At 43.9% G+C, this 27,077-nt stretch overlaps 2 protein-coding genes across 6 annotated transcripts; one reads left to right on the top strand and one right to left on the bottom strand.

Moving 5' to 3' along the window:
• LOC310743648 (apolipoprotein L2-like) lies at nucleotides 1-27,077 on the top strand. Of its 5 annotated transcripts, none has more exons than XM_083574056.1 (4): nucleotides 5-159; nucleotides 18,695-18,776; nucleotides 20,351-20,480; nucleotides 25,969-27,077. In XM_083574056.1, exons 2-4 carry the CDS (start codon nucleotides 18,746-18,748, stop codon nucleotides 26,855-26,857), a joined length of 1,050 nt encoding a protein of 349 aa, XP_083430182.1. In that variant the 5' UTR covers nucleotides 5-159; nucleotides 18,695-18,745; the 3' UTR covers nucleotides 26,858-27,077. The 5 variants fall into 5 exon arrangements, with proteins under 5 accessions (XP_083430186.1, XP_083430182.1, XP_083430184.1 ...); XM_083574058.1 differs by lacking the exon at nucleotides 5-159 and adding an exon at nucleotides 10,050-10,196; XM_083574057.1 differs by lacking the exon at nucleotides 5-159 and adding an exon at nucleotides 17,582-17,664.
• Nucleotides 1,348-7,355, bottom strand: MB (myoglobin). Its single transcript, XM_083574239.1, has 3 exons — nucleotides 7,016-7,355; nucleotides 4,740-4,962; nucleotides 1,348-4,354 (listed from the first exon to the last, which is right to left on the bottom strand). Exons 1-3 carry the CDS (start codon nucleotides 7,108-7,110, stop codon nucleotides 4,208-4,210), a joined length of 465 nt encoding a protein of 154 aa, XP_083430365.1. The 5' UTR covers nucleotides 7,111-7,355; the 3' UTR covers nucleotides 1,348-4,207.

The following is a 27,077-nucleotide window of genomic DNA, read 5'->3' as shown; positions in this document are numbered from 1 at the left end:
CACAAGGAGCAGTTGTTTTTTCATTCAGGGAATGGCATAATGTCGAGCGGACAACAGCAGATCTTTATTTAAGGCACAGCTCCTTCAGCAACAAACAGCATAGCAAAAACCCGCCTTCTGTCAGCAGTGACTGGGAGAATAGTTGGAATGCAAAAAAAGGTAAGGTGACAATTTTATTGAACTGAGTTAAGTCAGTGGTGAAATATGCAAGCCTCTGAGTTACACAGAACAACAGATCAAGTGAAATGAAGGCATTCTGCCGTTTGATATTTATTTTCCTTTCTCACCACCACCACCACCTTTGGAGAGGCAGCTGGAATCTTTTTTGCCAAGCCTGTTAAGATAGGGTTGCCATACGTCAGGAATTTCCTGAACACAGCAATCGGAAACAGTTTCCAGGCAGAAATCGATGAAATATCCGGGGAAATCCAGATGTCTGGTAATCCATGTTGGAAGTCTCAATTATGGCAGATTTCCTTAGAAATAGCTCAAAAAGAGATTTTGCCCAAAACAGCTCACAAAAGCTCCGGATTTTCACTTTTTGAAATATGGCCACCCTAGTTAAGAGCATAAGAGCCCTGCAGGATCATACCCAGAGGCCTATCTAGTCCGGCATCCTATTCTCAAACTGGACCTTAGACAAGCCCCTGACTTCTCAGAGGGGGCTGCCAGGCCTGTCTGTTGCCTCTGCTCAGAGACCAGCAACTTTTGGCCCCTCCTCTCCTTGAACTCTTTCCATTCTGGTTGGTTATTGCAAGAACTCTGTAACTAAGGTCTAGGGCTTGTCGACACTTTGCTGTGCCTAGAAAGCACGGGTCTAAGCAGTTTCCCACCTTTCCCGCTCCTTTCCACTCTTTTGTGACAGATCAGAACAAATGACAATCCAGGGAAAACCCAAATTGCCGTTTGCTCCGATTGAGCTCTAAAGAGCAATTTTCCCCAAGGGAAAGCAGGAGGACCAGAGGAAGTGTGGGCAAGTCCCTCGTTGTTGCGTTTGCTGTTTCTCTCTCCTCCTTCTCCTGCCCAACCTCTTTTATTATGGTGACCACATGTCCATCTTGCCGTAAGACAGTCCTCTATTGAAACAGTCATCTCACTGAAGGGCCACCTGGTCCAAATCTGGGTTATAGTTTTTTTTTAAAGTCTACAAAGTTAGAAGAGGGACTCTGAAGTTGTCCATCAAGAGCAGCAGACTGAGCAGGCGTATGCAGTCAACTGGTCACAATAGTGAGATGCATAGTGTTTCTATTCAAATTATTACAATTCTTTCTAAACTTGCCATCTGTACATATAAATTTCCAAGCTCCGCACCCGGGCTTTCTTTAAATAAGAAACAAAACACAGACATTGAGGAAATAGGGTTTATTCAATAAAAAAACACACCACTTGCCATTCAGTGTATCACATACTCAAGTGTGTAGCAACTCGCAGGGATTAGGGGAAGAGATACTTTTACATACAAGAGATACTTTTACATTTCATTAGCAGGGTCAGCATGGAAGACCTTGAAAATTGACTCCGTGTTCTTCTACATGTCTACTCAGAAGTTAGCCCAGTTGATTTCAATGGGACTTATTCCTAGTTAAATAGGTATAGGGTTGCAGCTTAATTAAATGGAACTTAATCTGAGTAGACATGCATGAGATTGCATTAATGGAGCTTCTCTGTCTTTTCAGAACCAATGTACTGATTCCACTGAAAAGTCTCTACCCCATGGCTGCATTTTTATTTTATTTTTTGATGATTTGGTCAATCAGTTAAAACCCTTTTGATCAGCTAAAGGGTGCCTGCAATTCTTTGGCCAGATTTTTTAAAAATAAAATGCTCAAGTTATTTTTAATACAGTATTACAAACTACAAAATAACACAACCAGCTGGTGCCATCTTAGAAAAAGCATAGTGTGTTGTCTTGCAAGCAGGAGAAAATGCTTCTGCTAAGATGGGGACTGTTACAGTACATATATGTGTTATCTAAAAATAAAGTATGTTTATAGCCACAGAACTCTTCTTTTTATCCATATCCAGGTATACAGTTTACTCATCTGTTAACCAATTGACTGAAATACATATGGATAATCAGCTAAAATGTCTTAAGTGACAGCTTTAACTATTATTCCTCAGGGTTCAGTGTTGCTTGCTTTCCAAAGCTCTCATCCACCTAAGGCAGATATGAACACTTACCTTTGCCTCATATAGTTACCTGATGGCCATTCTTGGGGATTCAGTAGTGTAGACATGCCAGAGAATTGGTGCTCCAGCATCCCTAATATGGCAACCTTCCCTGAGCACTGTGACATCATATGATATGATGACATCATTAGGACACATGTGAATGGCAAGGATGTGGGCGGGACCTGCAGGATCAAGACCATGCAAGGTAAGTCTTGCAAGGAACATCACACACCCCATTCCTGGTTTACTAGAAACGGGCAAATCTGTGGGTTAATATCTGAATATATCCACAATTTTCTGCATCAAATGGTTGCAGAAAAAGAATTGCTGCTTGAAAATGTGAGTTCTCTCTGAAGGCACATGCAGACGGGCACCAAGATGCTGATCCACCCCACCCACATATTTTCCCCCCAGCCATTTTGCAACTTTCTTAGAACAAGTTTACAATAGGTTGACCCCAGCCCCTAGTCAGTGTAAGAATAATCAGTTAATCAGTTCTAACTCAGGAATTCCTCTCCACAGGGGCTGTCAGATTTTGACCTAGTGATGTCATCCATTGTTTCACAACTCCCTTCCCTCTCCCATCTGTTGCCAGATGGAACTGGGATCCTGTTTGGTACAGCAGGCAAGGAAGGGATGAATTCTACCGGGAGCAAATCCTGCTAGTCTTTCTATCTCAAGAGTTATTAAAACAGCAAGTAGTACTGAATCTAAGCAGGAACTGGCAACCCTATCTTCTACCCGCCTTCTGAACAGTCTCACCCAACATTTTTTCACAGCTATTACTAACCACAAGGCAACCTTTCTCTATTATGACATCAGACAGAGGATAATATCTCAGCGGATTTTTAACAAAGGCAACCATCGCTTATCTCTGTTGCATATAATTTTTATTCTACTAAGCCCAAAATTACAATGATTCGTGCTGAAGATTAAAAAAAAGAAGCCTCAGTTGACAGCCCAAGCTACACATTACAGTGACAGACCTTCTGACACCGTTGATATATTATGCAACGGTATGATTTAAAGAACCAATAGTCAGGGGGTGCTGAACTTCCCACCCACTATCTATCTGACCATACCTTTTGCAAAAAAGGATTGTTAGAGTTTGGCATCAGGGCCTAGCTGGAGGAGGAAAGGACTCTGGTGGACAGACCACTGGGCAGTAAGAGTGTTTGGCATGAGATGATTCAGCATTTCATGCCTACACACCCATTTGGTCTTATAAACTTCACTTCCAACCTTCAACTTTACATAACTTCTTCTCTATAGAGCTTTCAGTGAATGCTGAAGGTACACCTCTTTACCCCGGCTTTTCACATCTGAGATGTGTGCATAGGAGCCAACTCCTAAGTGCCAAGGTCCCTTCCCCCCTCCCAATAAAATATTTGAAGGAATTGCTCCCCCCCCCCAAAAAAAAGTTGATGGTCATTGTCATTCAAATTTGCGTGCTACAACTTGTGATCATGATTGATACAGGGAGATGCTTACCTACCCCAAACAATATTTTATTCAAGTCGGCACCCCTGAATGCATGTGTTTTCTGGGCCTACACTATTCCTGCACTTATAACCTGTTTTAACTGTTTTTAATTTTTAATTTGAAACTGCTGTAACCCACCCTGAGACCTGCTGGTGAAGGGCAGGCAATAATAATAATAATAATAATAATAATAATAATAATAATAATAGCAATAATAATATTATGAACGAGTGGGTTTCTTTTAAAGATGTGGGTCTTCTGTCATGTAACTTGAGCCTTATATAGTGAGTATATTTTTTTCATGCTGGTGCCAAACTAATTTTCTGCCATGAAAGGAGACTATTCTTCTGCTAGATTGATCACACACCCAAAACATGCTGCTTTATTTCTCTTCGTGACAGGGATGAGGAACCTGTGGTCCTCCAGATGTTGTTTGACTCCAGCTCCCTTTGGCCCTCACCAGTGATGGGAGTTGTGGTCCAGCCACATCTGGAGGGTCACACACAGGCTCCCCATCCTTGCTGAAAGGGAACATTGCCTCCCATGCTCCCTGTTAGCCCTGGAAGCCATGCTCCTTGTATTTGCTGGCCATGTCGTTGCGGAACAGCTCCAAGGCCTTCCTCATTGCCGCTTGCGAATCGGCCCCAAAGTCTGCAGAATGTTTTTCAGCAATGACGCCAACAATTATTTCGCAAATGAACTGTGCAGAAAGAATGGGAGGGAAAGAGAAATGTAAAGCTGGCAGCTTTCAAGGAAAGTACGTCTGAAATATCAAAGCAGGGAAGGTTATTTTCTACATTTGGGTGGGCAGATGTCAGATTTTTGGATCTACTTTGGCTTTTTACGAGAACCCCAAGATCTACCAACCGAAACCAAGTACAAAAGGAGTGGGAAAGTTCCCTGTCTGAAACTCTGGAGAGCACATGGACCAACATTCTCACTCAGTAGAAATCAACTTCCTATAACCCAATGTTTGTATATACAGAGAGAGCAGAAAAGAACCTCCCATCTCTCTCCCGCTTTAATCCTGGTCAGTCAAGGGCATTATTCCACTACCCCCCATACAGACATACACGGCTGCCTACCTCAAGATACTTGACCGGGATTTTGTGTGTGTTGGCATGGGTCTGTGCCAGGGGTGCAAGTTCTGCCTCGTGGTTCCCTTTCTGCTTTAGGATTTTGCCCAAGGCTGTGAGGACAGTCGTTCCATGCTTCTTGAGCTCTTCTGAACTCTTCATGTCATCCACCGTCTTCAGGTTTTTGAACTTGTCAAAGCGCTCCTGGGTCTCCGGGTGCTTCTGAAACATCCTGAAACCATTGAATTGAATAGCCCAGTAAATGTGTAGTACTGGTAAATGGGTGGCGGTGATTAAACTGACTATCCAAACTGGCTATCCATCAAAGATGCCACCTGTAAGACACCCATAGCTACCTGTATCATTTATGTTCCCTGATATCAGAGTAACTGGGAAATTATGACAGTGTGAAAGTAACCCCTTCATAAGAAAATGGGAGTTTCAATCTTCAGAATGTCATTCGAATAACATTGCTGGGAATCTTCTGCAATTTAATGGGGCCACATTCCAAACTTCGTTGGAAGAGAAATGCTCCAAAGCCCTTAAAAAACCCCTGAAATCATCTCCCTGTTTAAACAACTATTCATATGCCTTTGAAGACAGCCTAAAAACTGAAGCTAGTGAGGAATGCAGCCACATAGCCATATTAATGGGCACTTCTGCACAATGGCATGCAACACCAGTTTTGCAGGATCTACCTATATGTTACCAGGCAGGCCCAATTCAAGGTCCTTAACAACCTGGAACTTAGATATTTCTTGCAGTTCAACAAGCCAAACCCTGAGAACAAACGGGCAGGGGATACATACAGTCCCACTGATGACTTTAGGTGTAGGCCATCACACAGGGACCCACAGCAGGGCCTTTTTCCTAGTTGCAGCACAGCTAGGGAACCCTCTGTCTAGAGACTTTGACACAATTGGGATTTTGCCCTATAGCAAATATGCTCTTGTTCCCCCAGGCTTTCAGAGGCCATGTTTGCCTTGTCCGTTTTGGTCTTCTTCTTCTTTGGCGATCACTCATAGCCCAGTAAGAATGTCTTATTCCTCTGTTGATTATAATTGTTTTATTGTTGTGGTTTTAAATGGCATTTTAGGATTTGTACTTCTGGTGTTCAGATTAGGCACACAGGGACATTGGAAGCTGTGTCATATTGCATCAGGTCCTTGGCTCATCTAATTCAATATTGTCTACACTGACTGGCAGCAGCTCTCCAAGGTTTCAGACATGAGGTTCTCTCAGCTACCTAGAGATGCCAGGGATTGAACCTGAGACTTTCTGCATGCAAAGCAGATGCGCCACCACTGAGCTATAGTATTTGAATAACACATGTAAACCACTTTGAGGTCACCTTGTATCTGGCTGGCCATGATGAGGAACCAGAATGCCATCTAGATGGACTTTTCGCCTAATCCAGCAGGGCTCTTCTTAAGCTTTTATGTCAATATTGCCTCCAGTGCCAATGGAACCAGGATCTTTCCTTTAACCCCAGATTTTTGTCACTCGCCCTGCTTAGCTCTATTTCATTACAGGTATTCCAATCATCCCAAGCATCTTTGCTAATAATAGTGGAACTTCATCCTCAGGAAATTACTTATAGCTACTTTGTTGGATCCATGGCTTCCTCCTGTTTTGCTTGCACAAAGCTTGCACAGTGGTTAGACTATCCCCAGTTTTTATTGAACATTCATTCTGATTTTTCTATCCTAACATGTCTGTGGCGTGTTTTCAATTTTTTCTGTTATTCATTCATCCCACATTTTTCAATGCATTTCCTAACCACAAAAAAATTGTGTTTTCTTTCATTTTTAAAGTGGATATGTTTGTGCTAGGGCCACACAGTCCATTAACTGCAAACATACGTAAATATGCAATATGCACTAGAATCCCTCCTGCAAAATAGTAACTGTCTGGAGGCTTCCCATATATCTGGACAATTTTCTGTGCCCTTTTCCAAGAACCTCAATTGGTTTGACATTCAGGAAGTATTAATGCAACTATGGTTCTAATCCTCTTTTATTATGTGTTAATGATTCAGTCAGTAATGTCAATTACAAAAGCAACCTATATCTTATAGCAGTAGAGATCTATTTTAAAAGCTGATTAAAAAATCAATGCTGATAGGAATTAAAGCATTCAGATTTATCTACAGAGTTGTCTTTCTCTCTGTTCCACCCACATACTATCAGAAACTGCCACGTTCCTAAGCTGATTCTTAAAAATGCCACTATGCTAACTTCGCAAGAAAGCTGCTTCTCAGATTTCGGTCACCGGCTTCTGCTTACCTGATGATAACTTCTTGCCCATGAGCAGGGAGGTCTGGTTCCACTTTCCCCCAGATGTCTACGACCTTCTGCCATTCCTGATCACTGAGCCCCATAATGTTGCCGCTCAGGAAACAATGGAAAGTGAGCAGTTCAGCTAAATAGATACAAGCAGCCTGTGTGTCCTTCCTCAAATGAATTGCAAGCGGAGAGATCTGTGGGCTTAAGAAGCTGACCTACAGATTGGCACCTGTCATTTGACAGCTCAGGTCTAGGTCACTCTGGTCAATCCCTCCCTCCCTCCCTCTCTCTCTCTTTTGAGTCAGGTGCTATTGTGGCAAGCCCAGAAGATGAAATAATTGCTGTGTCTGGTACTGGGCTGGCATAGATCCCATGCCCAACAGAAAGGGCATCGCCAAGGTTCACTGCCAAGAACTTGTTACTCAGTTTCCATCCTGAGAACACAGGAGATGCCACAATTTTGAGTCGCATATTTGAGGACCAAACAACAGATTGCACAGCAGCACTCAGTAGTGTGCATTTAAATGGTTCCCTCCCATCCCACCGTGCCTTTTCCCATACCTAAATCAGACCCTAAGTTGCTACTAGCGTTATTGTGGCGTGTGGAGCATACAGATACTTCACACTCACAAACACACACAGAAGGGGCTAATAGCAACATTTGATGAGAAAAATTGTGCATGAATAAATGGGTAAATACCCACTACGTCAGAGCCTTTGCTCGGAGAAAAGCCAGAGATTTGCAGCTACTTTTAATTAAAAATAAAAACTTCAATCACTGGTCCCCTGCCCTCAGAACTACAGTTTCAAGTGTGCCAAGATTGTCCATGTTCTTCAGCAGGCACCCACTTGTCCTTGAGTGCTCTCTCAACAAGGACTGATAGAGCGAGAGTGCCCATCCTGTGTGTTTTTGCCAACTGTGCGTCACTGGCCATATTCACACCATACATTTAAAGCACTATGATGCCATTTTAAACAGTCGTGGCTTCCCCCAAAGAATTCTGGGAGCTGTGATTTGTTCAGGCTGCTGAGAATTGTTAGGAGACCCCGATTCCCCTCATGGAGCTACAAATGCCAGGAGCAGTTTAACAATCAATCCCTTTTTCCAGGGAGCTCTGGGGCCTGTAGCTATGTGAGAGGACATGGGGAAACTCTCAGCACCCTTAACAAACTACAGCTCCCATAATCCTTTGGGGGAAGGCCATGACTGTTTAAAGTGGTATCGTAGTATTTTAAATGTATGGTGTGAATGTGGGAAACTGTCAGAGGTGTAAGACAACGGAAGATCAACCTTGTGTACTTGTTGGCCTAGATCTGCATTCCCGCTCCTGAACCAACACCACAGTTGGCCTCTTGTTTTCTCAGAGGCCAGTTGCTCAGGTGCCACTGTCATGATTAGCAAGCCTCAGTAGCATGTTCTGCAGTGACTGAGCAACTGCAAAACATTTCCTCTTCCTTAGAAAGGGGTGGGGACACCAGTATTAAATATATTTAAATCAGGCATAGGCAAACTCGGCCCTTCAGTTGTTTTGGGACTACAACTCCCATCATCCCTAGCTAACAGGACCAGTGGTCAGGGATGATGGGAACTGTAGTCTCAAAACATCTGGAGGGCCGAGTTTACCTATGCCTGATTTAAATCATAGAATTGTAGAACTGTAGAGTTGGAAGGGTCTGACCCCTGCAACGCAGGAATCACAGCTAAAGAATCCCTGACACATCCAATGATTGAAAATGTAATGAATCTATTAGATTGTTCTTGCTATGAAAATCAGATTCAGGATGTAAAACTGAACTGTAGAAAGGATTTTAACTGCTGCGTATATCATATGTGAATATAGAAACTGAAAACCGTAATTCTCTTCTTTGTTTGTCCGTGTAACTTAGTTATCTGAAAAAGTTTGTATTTAAAGGACGCATGGGAAGAAAAGTCCCATTAGCCAGGTGGAAATCCTGGATAGGACAGCTTTGTAGCACTACATTGAACACATGCCTAGGGAAAACCTGCATATTAACAAGAGTACTGAAGTAACTTATGGTGGCTGGGAAGGGCAGGTCCTGTGGGTACGTTCAGAAATTAATGGCAGATGGCTGCACGGCAGAGGAGATATGATCATACTAAGAACGTGAGACGAGCTCTGCTTGATCACAGCAAAGAGTCTCTAGTTCCATTTATGGTGGCCAACCAGGTGCCCATGGGAAGTCCACAAGCAGGACGTGAGGGCAATAGCCCTGAGGGGGACATAAGCTCCAATAAAACAGAAACACACCCTGATCATTGGCCACACTGCTTGGGGCTGAGTTGGAGACCAACAACATGCCGAAGGATCACATTATGTTGGACCCAACACAGGGTCCTTGATAACATTTTGTGACCCATGTGGGATGGGGGATAACCAAACATCAGGGTCAGGAATAAATACTGGTGGCAAGGAAGTTATGTTTTCTTTGGATTTTTGTTCCAGATTTGGCCTGATCTAGATCTACTTTAGATCTACTGATCTAGATCTAGATTACCCATGAAACTGCAGTAGAAATTATTAGATCGGGGATAAGAAACACATGCTCTCCATACATGGTTGGACTCCAACCACCATCAACTCTAGCCCAGGCTTCCTCAACCTCGGCCCGCCAGATGTTTTTGGCCTACAACTCCCATGATCCCTAGCTAGCAGGACCAGTGGTCAGGGATGATGGGAATTGTCTCAAAACATCTGGAGGGCCGAGGTTGAGGATGCCTGCTCTAGCCCATGATCTATGGTCAGGGGCAATGGGAACTGGAGTCCTGAGGGCCACACGTTCCCTGTTGCTACTTTAGAGGTACCCTAAAAACAGTCTTGAAGCTGAATATCCACAGGCTATTATCTTATTGCTGCTAATCCCAGTCTTGCATCTGTTGTACATGATCTACTGCCATCTGGTGGCCCTAAGGGAGAATTGCAGCAAGTGCAGACTCATTTTCGTTCAATGCAAAATTCAGCCTAAAATAATTTATGACGCCAGTGAGCTATGCAAAAAGAATGTTTATAGCTGCACCCTGTGGTGTGAGGAAAGGCTGCAGAGCTAGCATAAGACACTGGAAGCAATACAGTCGTTCTATATCCACTTCTATGAACCAGAAGGATCTAAAGTGCAGAGTAACTATCCAGATTGATGGAAAGTCAGCGAGGGAAGGTAGCAGGTGGGCTAATTAACATCTGATTAACAAGATGCGAATTGCTATTAGCGTTAACATTAATTATCCCTGAGCAAATGTGTACATGTCAAATGAGACTGGGTAGCACAGACCTTCGAGGCAGGTTTGTATGCAATAGAAGCTTAAGTGTGAAAAGCCCTCTAATATTTCTACCTGGGAGAAATGGCAGGAAAATGGTAACTATTTTTAGTAGTCCATTATGGCCAGCATAAATTCTTCTAACCATACTGCATCTAGGTAATCTGTTGAGGAACCACAAGCCTTCTTGCTTTCTATTTCTACCACCACCACCCTTCTCATCGCTCTCTCTCTCCCCTCCCTCTCCACCCCCCACCCACTGACATTTTCTCTCCCTCCCACCCCACAATCTGAAGCCAATCATTCAGGGTTAAAATGCTCCCCATCCTGTACCTTTGCACACACCTCCTCCCTCCCACAAGCCCAGACCAACTCTCCAGGTCTTTTGTGTTAGAATTCCTGCTCCATTATTGCAGCCATGGGATTTTTGTCTATCACATGACGGTGTATATTTTGACTCCACAAAGTGGGAAGTGACGGAGACAGGATGTTTGCGTTACTGTGTTCCGTGAAGTGGGACTAATATCCTTTGTTCTTTTTCTCTTTGCTGTCTGATGCTAGAGAGAGAGGGAGCCATGTTGCAGTGCTCTGTGTGCGTTTATATGTAAATAAAGTAGATTAGCCAAAATGCTGAGTTGCTGAGATCTGTTACGCAACTGCGAAAACTCTGCGGATCCCTAAGTGTGCCGATGTCTGTTGGCATTGGTTGCTGTGCTGTCTGGGCAGAAGAAAGCTTTTGAAGCTCCCGAACGACCAGGAGGGCGAGAACATGCCAGTCGGGCATGTGTCTCTGCCAGGGTCCTACTCGAGTGTAGGACAAGCTCCTGACATTTTGATCCTTCCACATGTTCTTTGTCAGAACATGAGAAGAGCCTGCTGGATCAGGCCAGTGGCCCATCTGGTCTAGCATCGTGGTCTCACAGTAGCCAACCAGATGCCTGTGTGAAGCCATCAAGCAGGACCCAATCACAAGAATCCTCTTCCTCCTCCTGTGGTTCCCAGCAACTGCTACTAAGGAGCATTCGTGCCTCCTTTATATCCCTTTCATTTCTCTTGCGTTGGTTGGAGAGGGGAGAGAGAAGCAGGCACACACACAAACCTGAGCACCGCTTCGTGCTCTCCAGCTTAAAAACACAGCAAGCTACTGGGGGAGGCACAGATTGCTCTGCCCTCCCCTTGGCAGCTTCCCTGCTGGCTGCAAAGGAAGAAATGCCCCTCACATTGCAACCAGCATGGAAACACAGCGGGGCTACCAGAGCAAAGGCTGATTTCTCTGTCCCTCCTCCTTTTTGCAGCTCACTCTGCTTCTCGGCTGGCCTGAGAGGAAGAGAATCCATACACACACACCCAGGACTTTCCCCCTGCAGCCAGAAGGGGCACAGAGCCATGTTATAATAATAATAATAATTTATTATTTATACCCCGCCCATCCGGCTGGGTTTCCCCAGCCACTCTGGGCGGCTTCCAACAAAAAATTAAAATACAGTAATGCATCAAACATTAAAAGCTTCCCTAAACAGGGCTGCCTTCAGATGTCTTCTAAAAGTCTGGTAGTTGTTGTTCTCTTTGACATCTGGTGGGAGGGCGTTCCACAGGGCGGGTGCCACTACCGAGAAGGCCCTCTGCCTGGTTCTCTGTAACTTCGCTTCTCGCAGTGAGGGAACCTCCAGAAGGCCCTCGGTGCTGGAGATCAGTTTCTGGGCAGAACGATGGGGGTGGAGACGCTCCTTCAGATATACGTTTCTGATTGTGGTATCAGTTGGCCTTCTCCTAAGGCAGGACTGGACAACCTGCTTCTGGCCTGATTTTATGCAACCTTCAGACTCGTTTTATACAGCGCGAGGGGGACATGGAAGCCTGGAGGGGTGGGAGAAGGGAAGTGGGGGAATTGGGAAGGGATGCAAAATGTATGGTGGAATGGAAAGAGGAGGGTAGAATAGCCATCTGCAATTGATCATTTCAGGCTTCTGGTAAAAGATACCCCTAGCAAGGGGGAGGGGGAGGAAAGATGTGACAGAGAGACTGAGAAGGAGTGGCAGGAAGAGGGGAGGGAGAAGAGAGACCATGCCCACTTGTGGTTCTAGACCTGCCACCCACTGACTTTGGCCCTGTCCACTTCCAGCATTCAGCCCTTGATAGATGCTGGAGGAAAGCAAATACATTTCCTTCTCCTGAACTTCTAGTTAATGCATGTGTTAGTTTCAACAAGTGAGGGCACTGTTTGTGTATTAATCTTTTTAATATATATATATATTAATTAGTTTTCCAGTATACCCTCAATAATGGCCAAATTATAATTCCCAAATTATGCAAGCATCAAAATGCCAATCAACTTCCAATTAATACATTTTAGTTAAAGTGGCTCCCCACATGGTGGTTTGGGTGCATTTCCGATCTTATATCACTACATTCCATAATCTTAATTAATGTCAGTTACATTTCAGTTATAATAATAATTCCTTAGTCAACAGCTATAAAACTGATTTCCATTCATGATGTTGCAATATATAAATTTCTAAAGCTTCAAGTGAGGAACTCAAACTATTATCTTTATTCTGCCCTACGTGTGAAAACTGTTATGTCCATGGAGATTCCTTCTGTCCATATATGGTGTTGTCTCTTTCATTTCCCAGTTGTTGTGTTCTCCCATCATGGCTTGGGGCAGAACTGAATCTCAAAGTTTCTCAGAGGTCTTATCTCTCCGTCCCTTGCTTCAATGTCTCAGAACAGGCAATAGTCTGCTAGAAACCGTTCTGTTTCACTAATAAAACATGTCACAGATCTTCGCCATTTTCCCCTCAGCCTAGGAAAAGGTGCGCAGTTTTCAAATGCACTTACATTTTAATACTCCTTTCCAACTCCCAGAATCTCTGCAGCATTCTTATCACAGCCCCCTAATTCTTTTCCTTCCAGCAAGAGATTTATGTCCCAATTAAACCTTATATTAGATTATATTCCGTCAACAGCACACAAAAATCTTGGTCTCTTTTTCCTTGTCTGTTGTTTTTAAACGGAGCTGAGGGGAATTACTCTGTCTTTCCAACATAGTCATACTTGAGCTTCCCCTCCCCCTCCTTTCTTCATTTCAGATCACACGCAGTTTCCATTTTTGCTTGTTAATATCAATATTACTCTAATGTCCCTTCCTCGCTTGTAAATATCTTATATTCTGGAGGGAGTTGCCGAATCATAAATATATAAAAGAAGCTTAGAATAAACAAACCGTGGGCTTCCCTCTCCCCAAACAACTCTCATGCCAAAGAAAATCTTATCTCAATTCAAACCTTTTATCCATGTAGCTGGTATATTCTGCAGTATGTTGTTACAACCCTTTTCCATCATGCACCGGTACTTTAAAGCCAATTAAAGATCCAATTAAATGAAGAACCTCTGCTTCTTAATGGTGGCATAGGAGGGGTTTTGCCAGAGAAAGTGCTTTTGCACTCAGCACCTCCCTGCCTCCCACATTCCATTCCATGCTGGAGCAAGAGCCAGGTACCGAGACAAACTGTGAGTGAAGCCCATTCCCCCCATCCCTGGGGGAAATTTGCAAGGATGATTTACCCTCTGACATCCTTGTTTTTCATTTGCTGATGATCCCCCGCTGTCGTGGGCGCTGCCTCCATTAAGGCAGGCAGGACCGGAAGCCCTGGTGTGTAGTAATCTAGCCAGCACATATCTGTAAGTTAACTATGCTTAAGTTAACTCCACCTCTAAAAAGTTGAGCCATTTTGTGTGTTTTTTTAATAATATTTAATACTTTTAAAGATTACAAAAAAGAAAAAAGGAAAGGGAAAAAAAGATTAAAAAAGAAAAAACAATACAATACAATATATAAACAATACACAACACGACACTAACACAGTAAACTAAACATAACAAAGCAAAAACAATTTAAAACACACATCATACCATTTCAATATCATATCTTACATTCACTTGTTTCAACGACCTCCTCACACCTCCCTTTTCGTATTCCACTTCTATTAATTGTTTCAGCAATTCCTTTCCATCTTCCTCTATTTTCTGTCATATAGTTGTCTTAACATATTTTAACCTTATTTTCCCTTTAATACTCCAATAATCTATTTATACTTAATTCCTTCTAACATTTCTACTAAAGCCGTATAGCTTCATTCCAACATTTTTCTAACACTCATTAATTTTACAATATTTCCTTAAATAGTCTTTAAACTTTTTCCAATCTTCTTCCACCGTCTCTTCTCCCTGGTCTCGGATTCTGCCAGTCATTTCCGCCAATTCCATATAGTCCATCAACCTGGTAATCTTCTGTCTGAGGCTCTTAAGTCTTTTCCAAGTCCCTTCTGCAAGTCTTCTTTGTATTTATACATGCACTTTACTTTGTCTTCTACTGATCTTATTTTTATTTTCCTTCCTTTGAGACTGAAGAGTAGATCTCGGGGAAACTCCCACCTAGAGATGATTTTATTCCTTCTCGACAGGGCAACCAAATCGCCGTAGTTAAAACTAAGATCCAAAAGATATTTCGGGACGTCTTTCAAAATTTCTCCAAGTCCTCACAATTTTAATCTCTTCTTGACCCAAGTCCAGGTCCCAAAAATCAGCAAATTCCTGTGTGAGGGGATCTATCAAACTTTCCTTCTCCAGTTCAGGTAGAGCTCTGATCCTCAAAATCTGATTTTCTTTAAATTCAATCATAGAAGGCATCAACTTATGATCATCAAGTTGCATCTGTAAGGCTGGGACTCTCTCTCTCTCCAGTTGTGTTACTTTAGGTTCAACGACAACAACTTTCTCCCTAGCCTTCTCCGCAGTTTGCCATGTCAAAGTAGATTCCTGTATCAATTTCTGAATAGTTTCTGTATTAATGTTCACTTTTTGTCCCAAATTATCAATTTTGGTAGTTACCACATCCACTTTCTTGTTAAGCTGTTCCAGTGAGTCATTTATCTTACTTAATGCAACCGCTAAGGCCTCTTCTGTCGACATTCTTAACCGATTCAAGGTCAGTCCCAGAATCTCACAGCTTTTTATCTTGCAGCTGTAAATTCCCCCAGCTCAGCTCTTGTAACAGTTTCAAAGGCTTCCTCTAGAGGGAAACAGTTTCTATTAAGTTGAGCCATTTTGTTTGCTGTTCTCTCCAGACTAGATTCGTGCTATTTTCTCTCTCCGCTCATCCTGTAAATAGTTCCTGCATGAATAAAGCCTTTGAACTCCATAAACCATAAGTGATTGTTCCAATCCAATTCACCCAAGCTGCAAGGTATATCAATAGATTACTACCAGTACCCCAATGCAATGCAGTCCTTGACAGTAAAACAGGTGTGTACCCCACCCCCCACCATATCCTAAAGTCAATGTTTATCTCCCCTTGGCTTGGCCATTCATGTCCCAGACCTTTACAGTGCCATATTCTAGCTTGAGTGGGGCTACAGATAAGCACAGCTGAAACCGCTTCAGCTTTTGCCTCCATACATTCACAACACTTTCTACTGGACCCCCTTTCATTTCTAGACATTTCACTCTCCCAAGTATCTGGGGGAAAACAGTGTGGCTGGATGCATGCTGCATACAGTCTAAGCACTTGTCTGATCAGCCAGAATACGTTTCGGAACAAAGAGGTGTATTATATAAGCAGCTTATTGCATTTCTCATCGTTCCCACTCACATATGGAAATTACTCACAGAGTCATGACATACACATTTACTGTACTGTAATTACAAGTCTGGCAATTTGCTCGGTAAGAAAAATTAGCACACCAGTGATAATTTGGCCGAAGTGGATTCTTTTCATTCTGTATATGTCATCATTTTTTTCTCCTTTTTTCTTTTGAATGGGGCTCTCCCACGCACACATGCGCAATCGCCCTCCCTTGCACACGTCATCTTGGGATTATCTTCTTGACTCTTGCTGCGGTTTTTGTGCTCAAGGTTTAAACAGAAACATTCATAAGGAGATTATTTCTCCCTGCAGGTTGCTTAAACGAGCAAGTTTGTCTCCGTGGGAATCCTTCCATCCTGCAACCTAGCATGTTGTGCTAAATCAGAGGTAGCCAACGTGGAACCCTCTTCTGCCTGCTTCAGGACTACAAGTCCCACAAAGCCCAGTTCATTGGCAATGTTGGCTGGGGCTGATAGGAATGGGGTTCAATAATCACATTGGCTACCCTTGCGCTAAATGCACAGCATTCAACTATGTCCGTTTCCTTGCCTCTTTAACTATAGTTGCAGGACCCCCACAGATATAAAATGCACAAGGAAGGCTGAACCCTTTGCTCACCAGGTGTGATCTTTATAACATTGTGTCGCCACCCCTCCCTGTGTTGCATTTAGCTTTGTCGAGGAGAGTCCCCATTGGTGTTAACTGAAGTGTATTTTTCCAAGCCTCATTGCTGCTCCGGGGGCCTGTCTTTATCATCTTGGAAGGGGGAGGTTCTTAACCCTCCTCACCCTTGGGTTGTGATCCCAGTAAAAACCACCCTCATTGGAGAATACATGACTGCCCTTTCCATATTATCCTACAACATCCCATGAGATGGATTGGGCAGAGGGTGGGTGTCTGTCCCAAGATCGTCAGTGAACTTCATGGATGAAGAGGGGATTTTAATCTGGGTCTCCATAGTTCTCGAATGACACTCTAACCACTACACCACACTGCCTCTATTTGCTGGTAGTCACAAGAACTGCCATATGTGCAGGCTATATGGTAGCTACCTCCCCCTTTTACTGCAGGATTGTTATTTAGGGGTGGGGGAGAAATTTAATTCCATTCACATTTCAAGGTGAACTTGCCTGATTTTAAACTTACCTGATTTGCACTTTCGGAAATACTATGTGAACTGAAAACCCTTTCAAATATTTGCACTCAGGCGAATTTTGCAATGCAGTTCTCTAGCCAAGTAACGTGTACAACAATGCATATAACTAAAAAGTATGCATATATTAGTGAAGATAACATACAAATTATGTTTCCATTATACCAAGGAAATTGTTTTGTGTAATGTGCATATATTAGGGGAAATCACATACAAAAATGTGTGTACTAGGATAAATTCACACTAAATGCTGCTGAACTTTCATAAGGCTATTTTAAAAATAAATAAATAATAAAAGTGTGAAAATGTGGAGAACCAAACTCAAGATTCAAAGAATGACAGATTCGACCCTACGGGTATTAAGGAGGCTGTTACTGGCAGCCTAGTTGTATTTTTCCAACCTACTGTGTCTTCCTATGCCTGAGAGGCCTCTGATGACACTCAGTTGTCTGCTGTTTGTGCAAACTGCAAATGTCAATATTCTCATCTACTTATTAACCAGGAACACACCTCCTCCACCTACTGCTAGACTGCTCTGCGCATCAGTTTAGCAGAAGTCACCCAGGCAAATCAAAAAGGTAAGCCCAAGAGGGTTGTCTGGGTCCCGTTCTGTTGATCTTGCCAACCTAACAGCCAGCAAACAGATTTGGTGTTGCCTTGACAGGAGGGTTTTCCATGGGGAGAAAAGCTACAGAGGACAGGGGTCCTAACCAGGTCTACACAGAAGTAAGTCCATTGCTCAGCTGGAGAAATGCATTGCAGCATTTGGATAAGGGCCAATTTCAGATAGCTGCATTTTGGTTTGCATACTGTTTCAGAAAATGTGAATACCTTTATGGAAACTGGATCAAATTTCTGCTCCATCCCTAGTCTTAAGCCTTTCATCTAGTTCCTCCATAACCTTAGGATTTATTCGTCTTAGGATGCCTATGCACCACCATCACAGTTAAAACTTATTTTTCCCCCCGTTTGTCTGCTATCCCTCCACTGTTGGAGACAGTGTACCTCTGAATAGCAGCTGCTGGGAGCCACAAGGTGGCGAGAGAGTGCTCCTGTGCTCAGGTCCTTACCACAAGCATCCCGTTGGCCACTGTGAGACCAGGATGTTGGACTAGATGGGCACCTGGCCTGATCCAGCAGGACTTCTCTTGTATTCCTACGCCTCACAGACACAGCTTGAGTGTGAGGAATCTCTAGGTTCAGATGTGTGCAAAGAATGTAGAGACCAGGCTAAAACTGAATTCAGTAATTCAATTACAGTGGTACCTCGGGTTACCGATGCTTCAGGTTACAGACGCTTCAGGTTATGGACTCCGCTAACCCAGAAATAGTACCTTGGGTTAAGAACTTTGCTTCAGGATGAGAACAGAAATCGTGCTCCGGTGACACAGCAGCAGTGGGAGGCCCCGTTAGCTAAAGTGGTGCTTCAGGTTAAGAACAGTTTCAGGTTAAGAACGGACCTCCAGAACGAATTAAGTTCTTAACCCGAGGTACCACTGTACATTTAAAAATGGTTGGAACTGTAATGATGACAATTCTGCTATTGCTGAGATTTCGACATGATCTGCCTTCATTGTCATTTTCTGCACTCTTTTTTTCCTTTCCCAGGCTTGAAATATACCAAAGCCGAGAGGTTTTCGCCACAAGATTCCTATAAGAATGGCCTCTGAAGGATGTCGGATTTATGAAGGTAGGTCTCTTGGGGGGGGAGTTTTAGCTCAGGGGCGGTAGAGCAGATACTTTGCGTTCAGAAGGGCTCAAATTCAATCCCTGGCATTTTCTTAAAAGGGTCAAGTGATGGCAAAGAGCTCTCTCTGCTGTCAGTCAGAGCAGGTAATACTCGGCTAATACAGGCAAATAGACTGACATGGTGTATAGAAGCTTCCTACGTTTGTCTTTCTGCTGGGGTTCTGATTATTTTCTTTGCCTAGACTGGGAGGGTATGAATGTTCACAACCTTCTGGGGCCAGAGAGATTGAGTCGCCCCACCCTGTCACACTGATCCTGTTTGACTCATGTCAAAGGCAGCAGGGTTTCACAAACATTCCTCTGTTGCAAACAAGCCATTTGTGCAGAGAGCATGAGGAAGTGTCAGTTATTAGTAGTACAAGTGGGCACTGCAATGAAATGTTGCAGTGTGATGTTCTCCTGATCAGAAGTGCAGCTACAGAATGAAGGGGCCTGTCAGTTTTGATTCCCTCATTTTCTCCATTTTCCAGTCTCCTCATTTCTGCAGAAATATGTGATTCTTTTCTTTTTTAAAAAAATATTCATGAAATTTCACCAGCTTTTTATTGTGAATTTCTCCTAATAAACATATTTTTGTATGCAGTTGTGACTAATGTACACATTATGTTTTTACATCTGTGGGAGTGTCTGGGTCAACCCAGTCAGATGGGCAAGGTACAGATATAAGGGTGATTATTATAACAAGCAATTTTCCCCAATGTAAATAATTTTATGTGTGTGTGTGATTTTCACTAATACATTAACTTCCATGCAGACTTTCTCCCAATATATGCATGTCTATAAGCACTGTTTGGCTGGAGAACAGCTTCGCAAAATTCAGAGAAAAGCAAATTTTGTAGGATGGCTGTGTTTTGATTCCCATATTGCTTCTGGAAGAGTGAATTAGGTAGGTTTGCCTTTAAATGCAAACTGAATCAAAGTTATCCCCCATCTCTAATTGCAGCTGGCTAGTCCTACCCTCTCTCAGGAAAAGGCCTTGCTGTTCTCCCACACCTTTCAGTTAGATTCTATTGGGGGCTTTAGTCTTTGCACCAAACTTCCCCTTGCTGTGCTTCATGAGAGCCAGTGTGGTGTAGTGGTTAAGAGCGGTAGTCTCGTAATCTGGGGAACCGGGTTCGCGTCTCCGCTCCTCCACATGCAGCTGCTGGGTGACCTTGGGCCAGTCACACTTCTTTGAAGTCTCTCAGCCCCACTCACCTCACAGAGTGTTTGTTGTGGGGGAGGAAGGGAAAGGAGAATGTTAGCCGCTTTGAGACTCCTTAAAGGGAGTGAAAGGCGGGATATCAAATCCAAACTCTTCTTCTTCTTCTTCTTCATGTGGATTTGGAACGGTTTCAGCCACTATGTTTTCTGCTGATTTTATTTGTGTGCTTTTTTTGCAGAGCCTTTTGTTCTGTGGTTTATTTTTAATTATTTTTATCGTATAGTTCCTCCTAGACTTTGTAAGTTGCAATGTGATTGTGATGACCCTCTGCATAACGAGGGCTTTGGCTATTCTCTTTTGTCCACATTTAGAACATGCTGAGGGCGACAACCACACCATGGGAAGCATAGAAATTTGGCCGGACAGATTAGATTATGCAGAGCTGCAAAGTCTCCTTGATGAAGGTGAAGACTGCAAGGAGAACGTGGCCGAACTTGAGAGGTAACCCATCAATAGCATATATGCTTGCCACTCTCAGCATTGTTTGGTGTGTTAATCATCGTCCATGATTGCAAAAGCATTTAACAGGGGTGTTTTTCCTTGAAAAAGCATTTAGCAGATTTAACTACACAAGCAGATAATACCACATGGCTACTCCCAGTCATAAAGTGAAAAGAAACTGTTAACGTCATTAAGCAGCAAGCAATCAGAGTAATAAAAACGTCTACTTTACAGACCTCGTCAGCAGCTACTCTAGGTAGGGAGACACTTAGAAAATAGCATGAAATGGAGGCAAACATCTCCACCCTTCGCTGTGTGTCCTATTTCACAGTCATCCATCAGAATGGCTGTCAGATGGCAGTCCTCTGTCTGACAAAGATGCAAGTTCCTTATTCGTTGTTGTGTATATTGCTCCTGTGCTGGAGTCTCTTGGCAACTGTTATACTGCCATATGATCTGGCACATTCGTGTACATGACTAGGGCAGGGATGGGAAACCTGGGGCCCTCCAGACTCCATCAGAATACAGCACTTGTCATCCTTAACTTTTGGTCATGCTGGTTGATGGGAGCTGGAGCTGAACCACTGGAGGGCCCCACGTTCCTCATCCATGGTGCAATGAATTCGAAATGTGGGCAGCAAGGGGAAATGACTACAGCAGTGGCATGACAAGGATGCTAGATAAACTGCTAACATGCAGACATTGGCAGTACATCCTAGAAGAATTCAGTGAAGGGCGGATTGGCAGGTTTGGCTCAGAGGCTCAATCCAGATGAAACCTATTTGAGGGTCTTATCTGAAGTTGCATGCTCAGCCTTGGTCATTATTGGGCTTTGGCCTATATGGGATGTTTTCGTGCATGTGACTCCTTTTGTTGTGGAATCCTGGCCTACTTCATTCATTCAGTTAATTCGCCACTTCTTTCAGTTTGGTCCAAATTAACTCAAAAGGAAACTCAACAAAAAGCTGCCCAGCTGAGCTTTGGAGAGTGGCGTTTAATTCTTCATGATATCCAGGGCCTAGCAAGCTACTTTTAGGTTCATGTTCTTTACCTTCTGATGGCTTCCTCCCATTTGGGTCTTGAACCACTTTCCTATCCCCACTTTAGAGAGGATTACAGGATTAATTTCAGCTCAATTAATCTCTTAAGAACTAAGTGCTTACACAAATACGTGCAGAGCAAGGAGGTGGAATAACTCAGAAGAAGCGTGGCATTTTAAATTATTATTTTTTTTAAAGTTACAACAATCCTTATTTTGGTTTTACACTATTTCAGGAAGACCGGAAGCATCAAAATGCCTGCTTGGGGGGGGGGGCTGCCTATTCTGCAAGCATAGCAAAGCATTTCTTCATGTATTCCACGAATGTCGTCAGCTAAGTGACTTTGACATTCCTTTGAACTGATAGCGGCAGTTTGCTGATGATAACTATTCTACCAGGCATATAACTCCCTGCTAATATCCCAGAATGCACTCTGTTTACTCTTGGAAGCGCCCTGGGACATCCAAACTTAGCTGTATATTTTGATAAGTGTGATCCACCTGCACAATCTCTCCCAGTAACAAAACAAGTTGGGAGAGGGGACAGATTGTCTTAGCAGTCTTTGTAGAAAGGGACAGTTGACTAGGGTAATACTGGTGTCTAAAAGAGGCATAACAACAGCAATTACTGCTATTTTTAAGCATCTTATGTGAAGATATGTTTACAAATGTACTGCCTACAATGACTGTGTGGGGGAGGAAATAAAATATACATTAATTGTTGCAATTAAGTAATTTTAAACTTTGATCTTATGTGGGGGGACCTTTAGACGACAGTGGCTTCTACCTGCATTGGAAGAAGAGTGGACTTGATTACCTTTCAAAGTTCCTTCCAACTCTATGATGCTACTATGAAATGTGGAAGCCATCCCTCCTGCATGTGGGAGCCCTCTGGAGCCTAAGCTGTTGAGTGGGGCTTTAGAGGTCTGCCCCAAAGTCCTGCCCTAACAGCAACACTGGGGACATCCAAAGCTCTTAGTGCTGCCACAGCAGCAAAATCGTCTTGCGCTGGAGTCCAGTTAACATGGCCAGCCTATCTGAATGATTCAAAATGAGCCACATGTGCCAGCATTCGATCTCTTCCAGAATACATATTGGAAAGCCAGTGTGGTGTAGTGGTTAGATTGTGGCACAAGGACTGGAGAGATCCAGAATTAGGTGCTCGCTTAGCCACAAAACTCATGAACAACCTCGAGCCAGGCTTAATCTCTCAGGTTACCATACTGTACAGCAGGGCTTGGCAAACTTTTTCAGCAGAAGGCCGGTCCACTGTCCCTCAGAAATTGTGGGGGGCCGGACTATATTTTTTGGGGGAGGGGGATGAACAAATTCCTATGCACACTATGCACACCAGGCAGGCCCCACAAATAACCCACAGATGCATTTTAAAAGGACACATTCCATGCAAGAGCACCAGGCAGCCCAGACAGTATTGTAGATGCTAAAAATTAAAATTAGAAATTTTTCTTACCTGCACTGATGATCGTCATTGTTTGGATGCGTGGTCCTCACCTGGGTTTGGTGCTGCGTTGTGGTCTGCTGGGCCTCCTGCTGCCAGCACCTCTTCCACGCTTCGGGGGTGGCATGGGGGCCCTCCCGCCAGCAGCGGAGGCCAGATCATCACTGCACCAGCGGTGAAGCAAGCTCCAGACTGCAGGAAGGTCTCCAGAGGCCTTCCTGCAATCCGGAGCCCTCCCACCGGCAGCGGAAACCAGATCGCTGCCATGCAGCCAGCGGGGAGGGCTCCGGACTGCCCACAGGAGCACCAGGGCGGCAGCGGCAGTGGCGGAGGGATGAGCGGCATGAAAGGGCTGACTGGCTCCAGAGAAGCCCTGCTCAAAATGGCAGCCAGCCAACTCAACCCAGCCCCCTTTCTCCTCTACGCAGGGTGGGGAGAAGCCAGGAGGAGGTAGGGAGGAGGCACCGCGGTGTGTGGGAGGGAGGGGGGAAAGGTGTTGGGGGGGAAAATGGTGGTGCCAAAAAAAATTAATTAAATAAATTAATTAATTAAAAAATTAAAGAACAGAATCCCCACACTGATCCACGGACTGTCCGCAGGCCGGATCCTGAGGGCAATTGGGCCAGAACTGGCCCGCAGACCATAGTTTGCCGACCCCTGCTTTACAGGGTTGTAATGAGAATAAAATTGTGTTCGAGTGCACCGTATATAAGAATCTAAGATGGCCCTTATGGATCAGGCCAAGGGACCCTCTATCTGATAGTCCAGCATCTTGTTCTCACAGTGGCCATATGGGACCCCTATGGGAAGTCTGCAAGCAGGATCCAAGCACAGTAGCACTCGCCCCCCTGGGGTTGCCAGCAGCTGGTATTCAGAAGCCTACTGTCATGTACATGTCACCTTGGCCACCTTGTGAGAAAAGCAGAACACATGGCAATAGAGTAAGTAACAATAAATATTTACCCATAAGGAAAATGTCACGCAGACACACATACCTGCAAAGGAGAGAGGACGAGAAAACGGGACATTTTGATACCCCTGCAAAGAACCACCAAATAGCCCCATTGAAGACACTGAGAATGTTCTGTGGTTCAGGGGAAACCCCAGTAAAGACGGGGAAATTGGAACTGCTCTGCTTGGAGGGAAGAGCTTAATGGATGCCCTGCCCTCCTTTTAAGAGGAAAGATACACTGAAATATTTTGTTGCAGGTCCCACCTAGAATAGGGACGCGGGTGGTGCTGTGGGTTAAACCACTGAGCCTAGGACTTGCCGATCAGAAGGTCGCAGTTCGAATCCCCACGACGGGGTGAGCTCCCGTTGCTTGGTCCCTGCTCCTGCCAACCTAGCAGTTCAAAAGCACGTCAAAGTACAAGTAGATAAATAGGTACCGCTCTGGCGGGAAGGTAAACGGCATTTCCGTGCGCTGCTCTGGTTTGTCAGAAGCAGCTTAGTCATGCTGGCCACATGACCCGGAAGCTGTACGCCAGCTCCCTCGGCCAAGAAAGCGAGATGAGCGCCGCAACCCCAGAGTAGGTCATGACTGGACCTCATGGTCAGGGGTCCCTTTACCTTTACCCACCTAGAATACTTCTAAATTCACATAGTAGAACACAGGTTCCTTCCTTCCTTCCTTCCTTCCTTCCTTCCTTCCTCCCTTCCTCTCTCTCTCTCTCTACACACACACACACACACACACACCACCTACCCTCACCATTGTTTCCTCAGATGCATCCATGTTTTCCAAACAAGTTTGTGTGCCACTTAGGGCAGACTATTGCTTTAGAAAATATATAAAAGTCTATATTGTATAATATTCCCACATATGGGAGAAAACCCCATTTTTTGTAGGACTGCCCTGAAAGAGCATTTCCCAGAAAAGAAATGGTCGAGTAGTTTTTAGAGTTCTCCATGTTTCCATGAGGTCATTACATTCCTATCCTTCTTGCAAGGAAAGCTTTGCTATGGAGACACCAGGCTTTTTGTGGAAAAACAAAAACAAAAAACAGCAGGTGCTTGCAATATGCATTTTTATGATTGCAGCTGTTCTCCAGAGTAATGAACGCTTACCTTACTAAAGAAGTTAAACACAACCATTTCTTGCACTGCCTTTCTTGTATAATCTCAACCACATTTGCAAAGTTCCAGCAAACACGCCTTGGTGGGTGAGGGGAAAAAATTATGACCCTAGACTTCAGTTTTGCCTTCAGTAAATCAACAAAGCCTCACCAATCTGTGTGGGGATGTTCATAAATTATTATGGAGTGAGCATCTCTCTTTTCAAAAGAGCGGCAGCTGGAAAAAGAACCATCAATTGTTCCTGAGGCTTTAAAAGAGAGAAAAGCTTAATTCTACAAGCAATTACCCTTCACTTGATGAAGCACATGTGTAATTTATACTTGGATACTCATAGAAAGCGAACATCAGAAATGACATTTATTTAGCTATTTATCTGTAACTACTTTTCTATGGCAAAGCAGTAGCAGAGCTTGATATTTTTCATTGGCATCAGATTTGCGACTCTGACATTCCTTTTATTTGACAGTGGTCATCATCTTACTCTTGCAAGCAGCATGGGGCATCCACACTCAGATGTGTATTTTGATAGGGCTTGCCTGGCTCTATAATCAATTCAAAAAACAAAAATGATGCAATGAGGTGTGGTGTTGTCCACCTGATCTGGAGCTCTTGCAAAACAAACCCACTTCCCCCCAATATCAGACTTCTGTGATATGGAAAGTGATTGGAAAAGGCACTGGAAAGTGTGGGATAACCCATGCTTTGATGCATAATGTATTGTCCCTACAAACAAATCCGAACAAATGCTCATTAAATGGGCAGCAGCATCTAATCTCTGCAAACAAATCAGATTGAATGCTCATTAAGCAGGCCGTCCAGAAGTGACTTCAGACAGACTTGTGCAAAAGCAGCCCTCCTAAAAATCAAAAGGTGTGTGTGTGTGTTTAAAATGTGTTACTTTAATTTTTGACAGAATGGAAGAAGATGTGCCTTGGGAAGAAAGAGACAGTGAAAATTTTGCCCGATTTCTGAATGAATTCCCTACCCAGAGAGAAGAGATTGAAAAGTGTATCAGATGCCTTTGGGAAATGGCCGATGACATTGACCAGACCCATAAGAAGTGTACTATTGCCAGCATTGCTGCCAACTCTACCAGTGCCTCCTCTGGCCTCTTGACCATCTTGGGACTCACCTTGGCCCCCATCACAGCAGGTGGGAGTTTGATCTTGACAGCCACGGGGATCGGTTTAGGGGCAGTGGCAACAGCGACTGGCCTTTCTGCCACCTTATATGAGAGCGTGAATAATTCACAGGAAAGGAAAAAAGCTCAAGAACTGGTGAATGAATGTGAGAAAAGTCTAAGAAAGGCAATGCATCCTGATTTCTGCTTTGGATCGCCCCCAAATAGCGGGGCTGTGGGGGAAAACATGAAACAACTTGTCTCCAACGTTGCCGGTCAAGTTCCTGACCTGTATAAGGCTGTGAAGGGAATCAGAATGAATGTAAAGGCATTGAAGCAAGTCCGAGCCAATCCTGGCTTGAAGGATTTAGCAAAGCGAGTCACTGCTGCAGGTAGCAGATCCCGGGGTACAATCCGAGGGGCCAAGCATGCCAGAAAGGTCTTTGCGGGAACCACCCTTGCCATGAGCAAAGGGGCCAGGCTGCTGAGTGCTGCATCAACTGGGGTGTTTCTCCTCTTCGATGCCTATGGCATTGTTCAGGATGCTAAACATTTGACTGAGGGAGCCAAGGCAGAAACGGCCGCAGAGATAAGAAAGAAAGCTAGCAAACTGGAAGAAGAACTTCGTCATATTGACAGGCTCTATGAGGAAATGAAAGGCCTTGTGTGCGAATCAGAGTGAGCAAAGAAACAGACGGCATGTGCATGAACTACGCAATTCTCTATTAGTCTGTATTTGGTCGTGGTAAATATGTGGAATCGTTTCTGACTTGCAGCTATCTACTTCACATTTCTTCAAGAAACTCTGGCCCAATACAGATACCCATTTGGCCATGTGTCAACATTTTCTGCCATAGATCTGCATGGTTGCCTGAATTAATGAAAGCATGTTTTGTGTGTGA

The sequence above is a fragment of the Podarcis filfolensis genome (genome assembly GCF_964270895.1).
Source record: "Podarcis filfolensis genome assembly, chromosome: 10".
Taxonomy (NCBI): domain Eukaryota; kingdom Metazoa; phylum Chordata; class Lepidosauria; order Squamata; family Lacertidae; genus Podarcis; species Podarcis filfolensis.
The sequence above is the reverse complement of the archived record's forward strand: the minus strand, read 5'-3'. Positions and strand labels throughout refer to the sequence as shown.

Excerpts from the sequence above, each read along its gene's own strand:
- MB (XM_083574239.1), bottom strand. The coding sequence starts at position 7,110 with ATGGGGCTCAGTGATCAGGAATGGCAGAAGGTCGTAGACATCTGGGGG. Across the intron at positions 4,963-7,015 it reads GGGCAAGAAGTTATCATCAG|GATGTTTCAGAAGCACCCGG; the intron begins GTAAGCAGAAGC and ends CAATGGTTTCAG. Across the intron at positions 4,355-4,739 it reads TCCCGGTCAAGTATCTTGAG|TTCATTTGCGAAATAATTGT; the intron begins GTAGGCAGCCGT and ends CTTTCTGCACAG.
- LOC310743648 (XM_083574056.1), top strand. The coding sequence starts at position 18,746 with ATGGCCTCTGAAGGATGTCGGATTTATGAAG. Across the intron at positions 18,777-20,350 it reads AGGATGTCGGATTTATGAAG|AACATGCTGAGGGCGACAAC; the intron begins GTAGGTCTCTTG and ends GTCCACATTTAG. Across the intron at positions 20,481-25,968 it reads AACGTGGCCGAACTTGAGAG|AATGGAAGAAGATGTGCCTT; the intron begins GTAACCCATCAA and ends AATTTTTGACAG.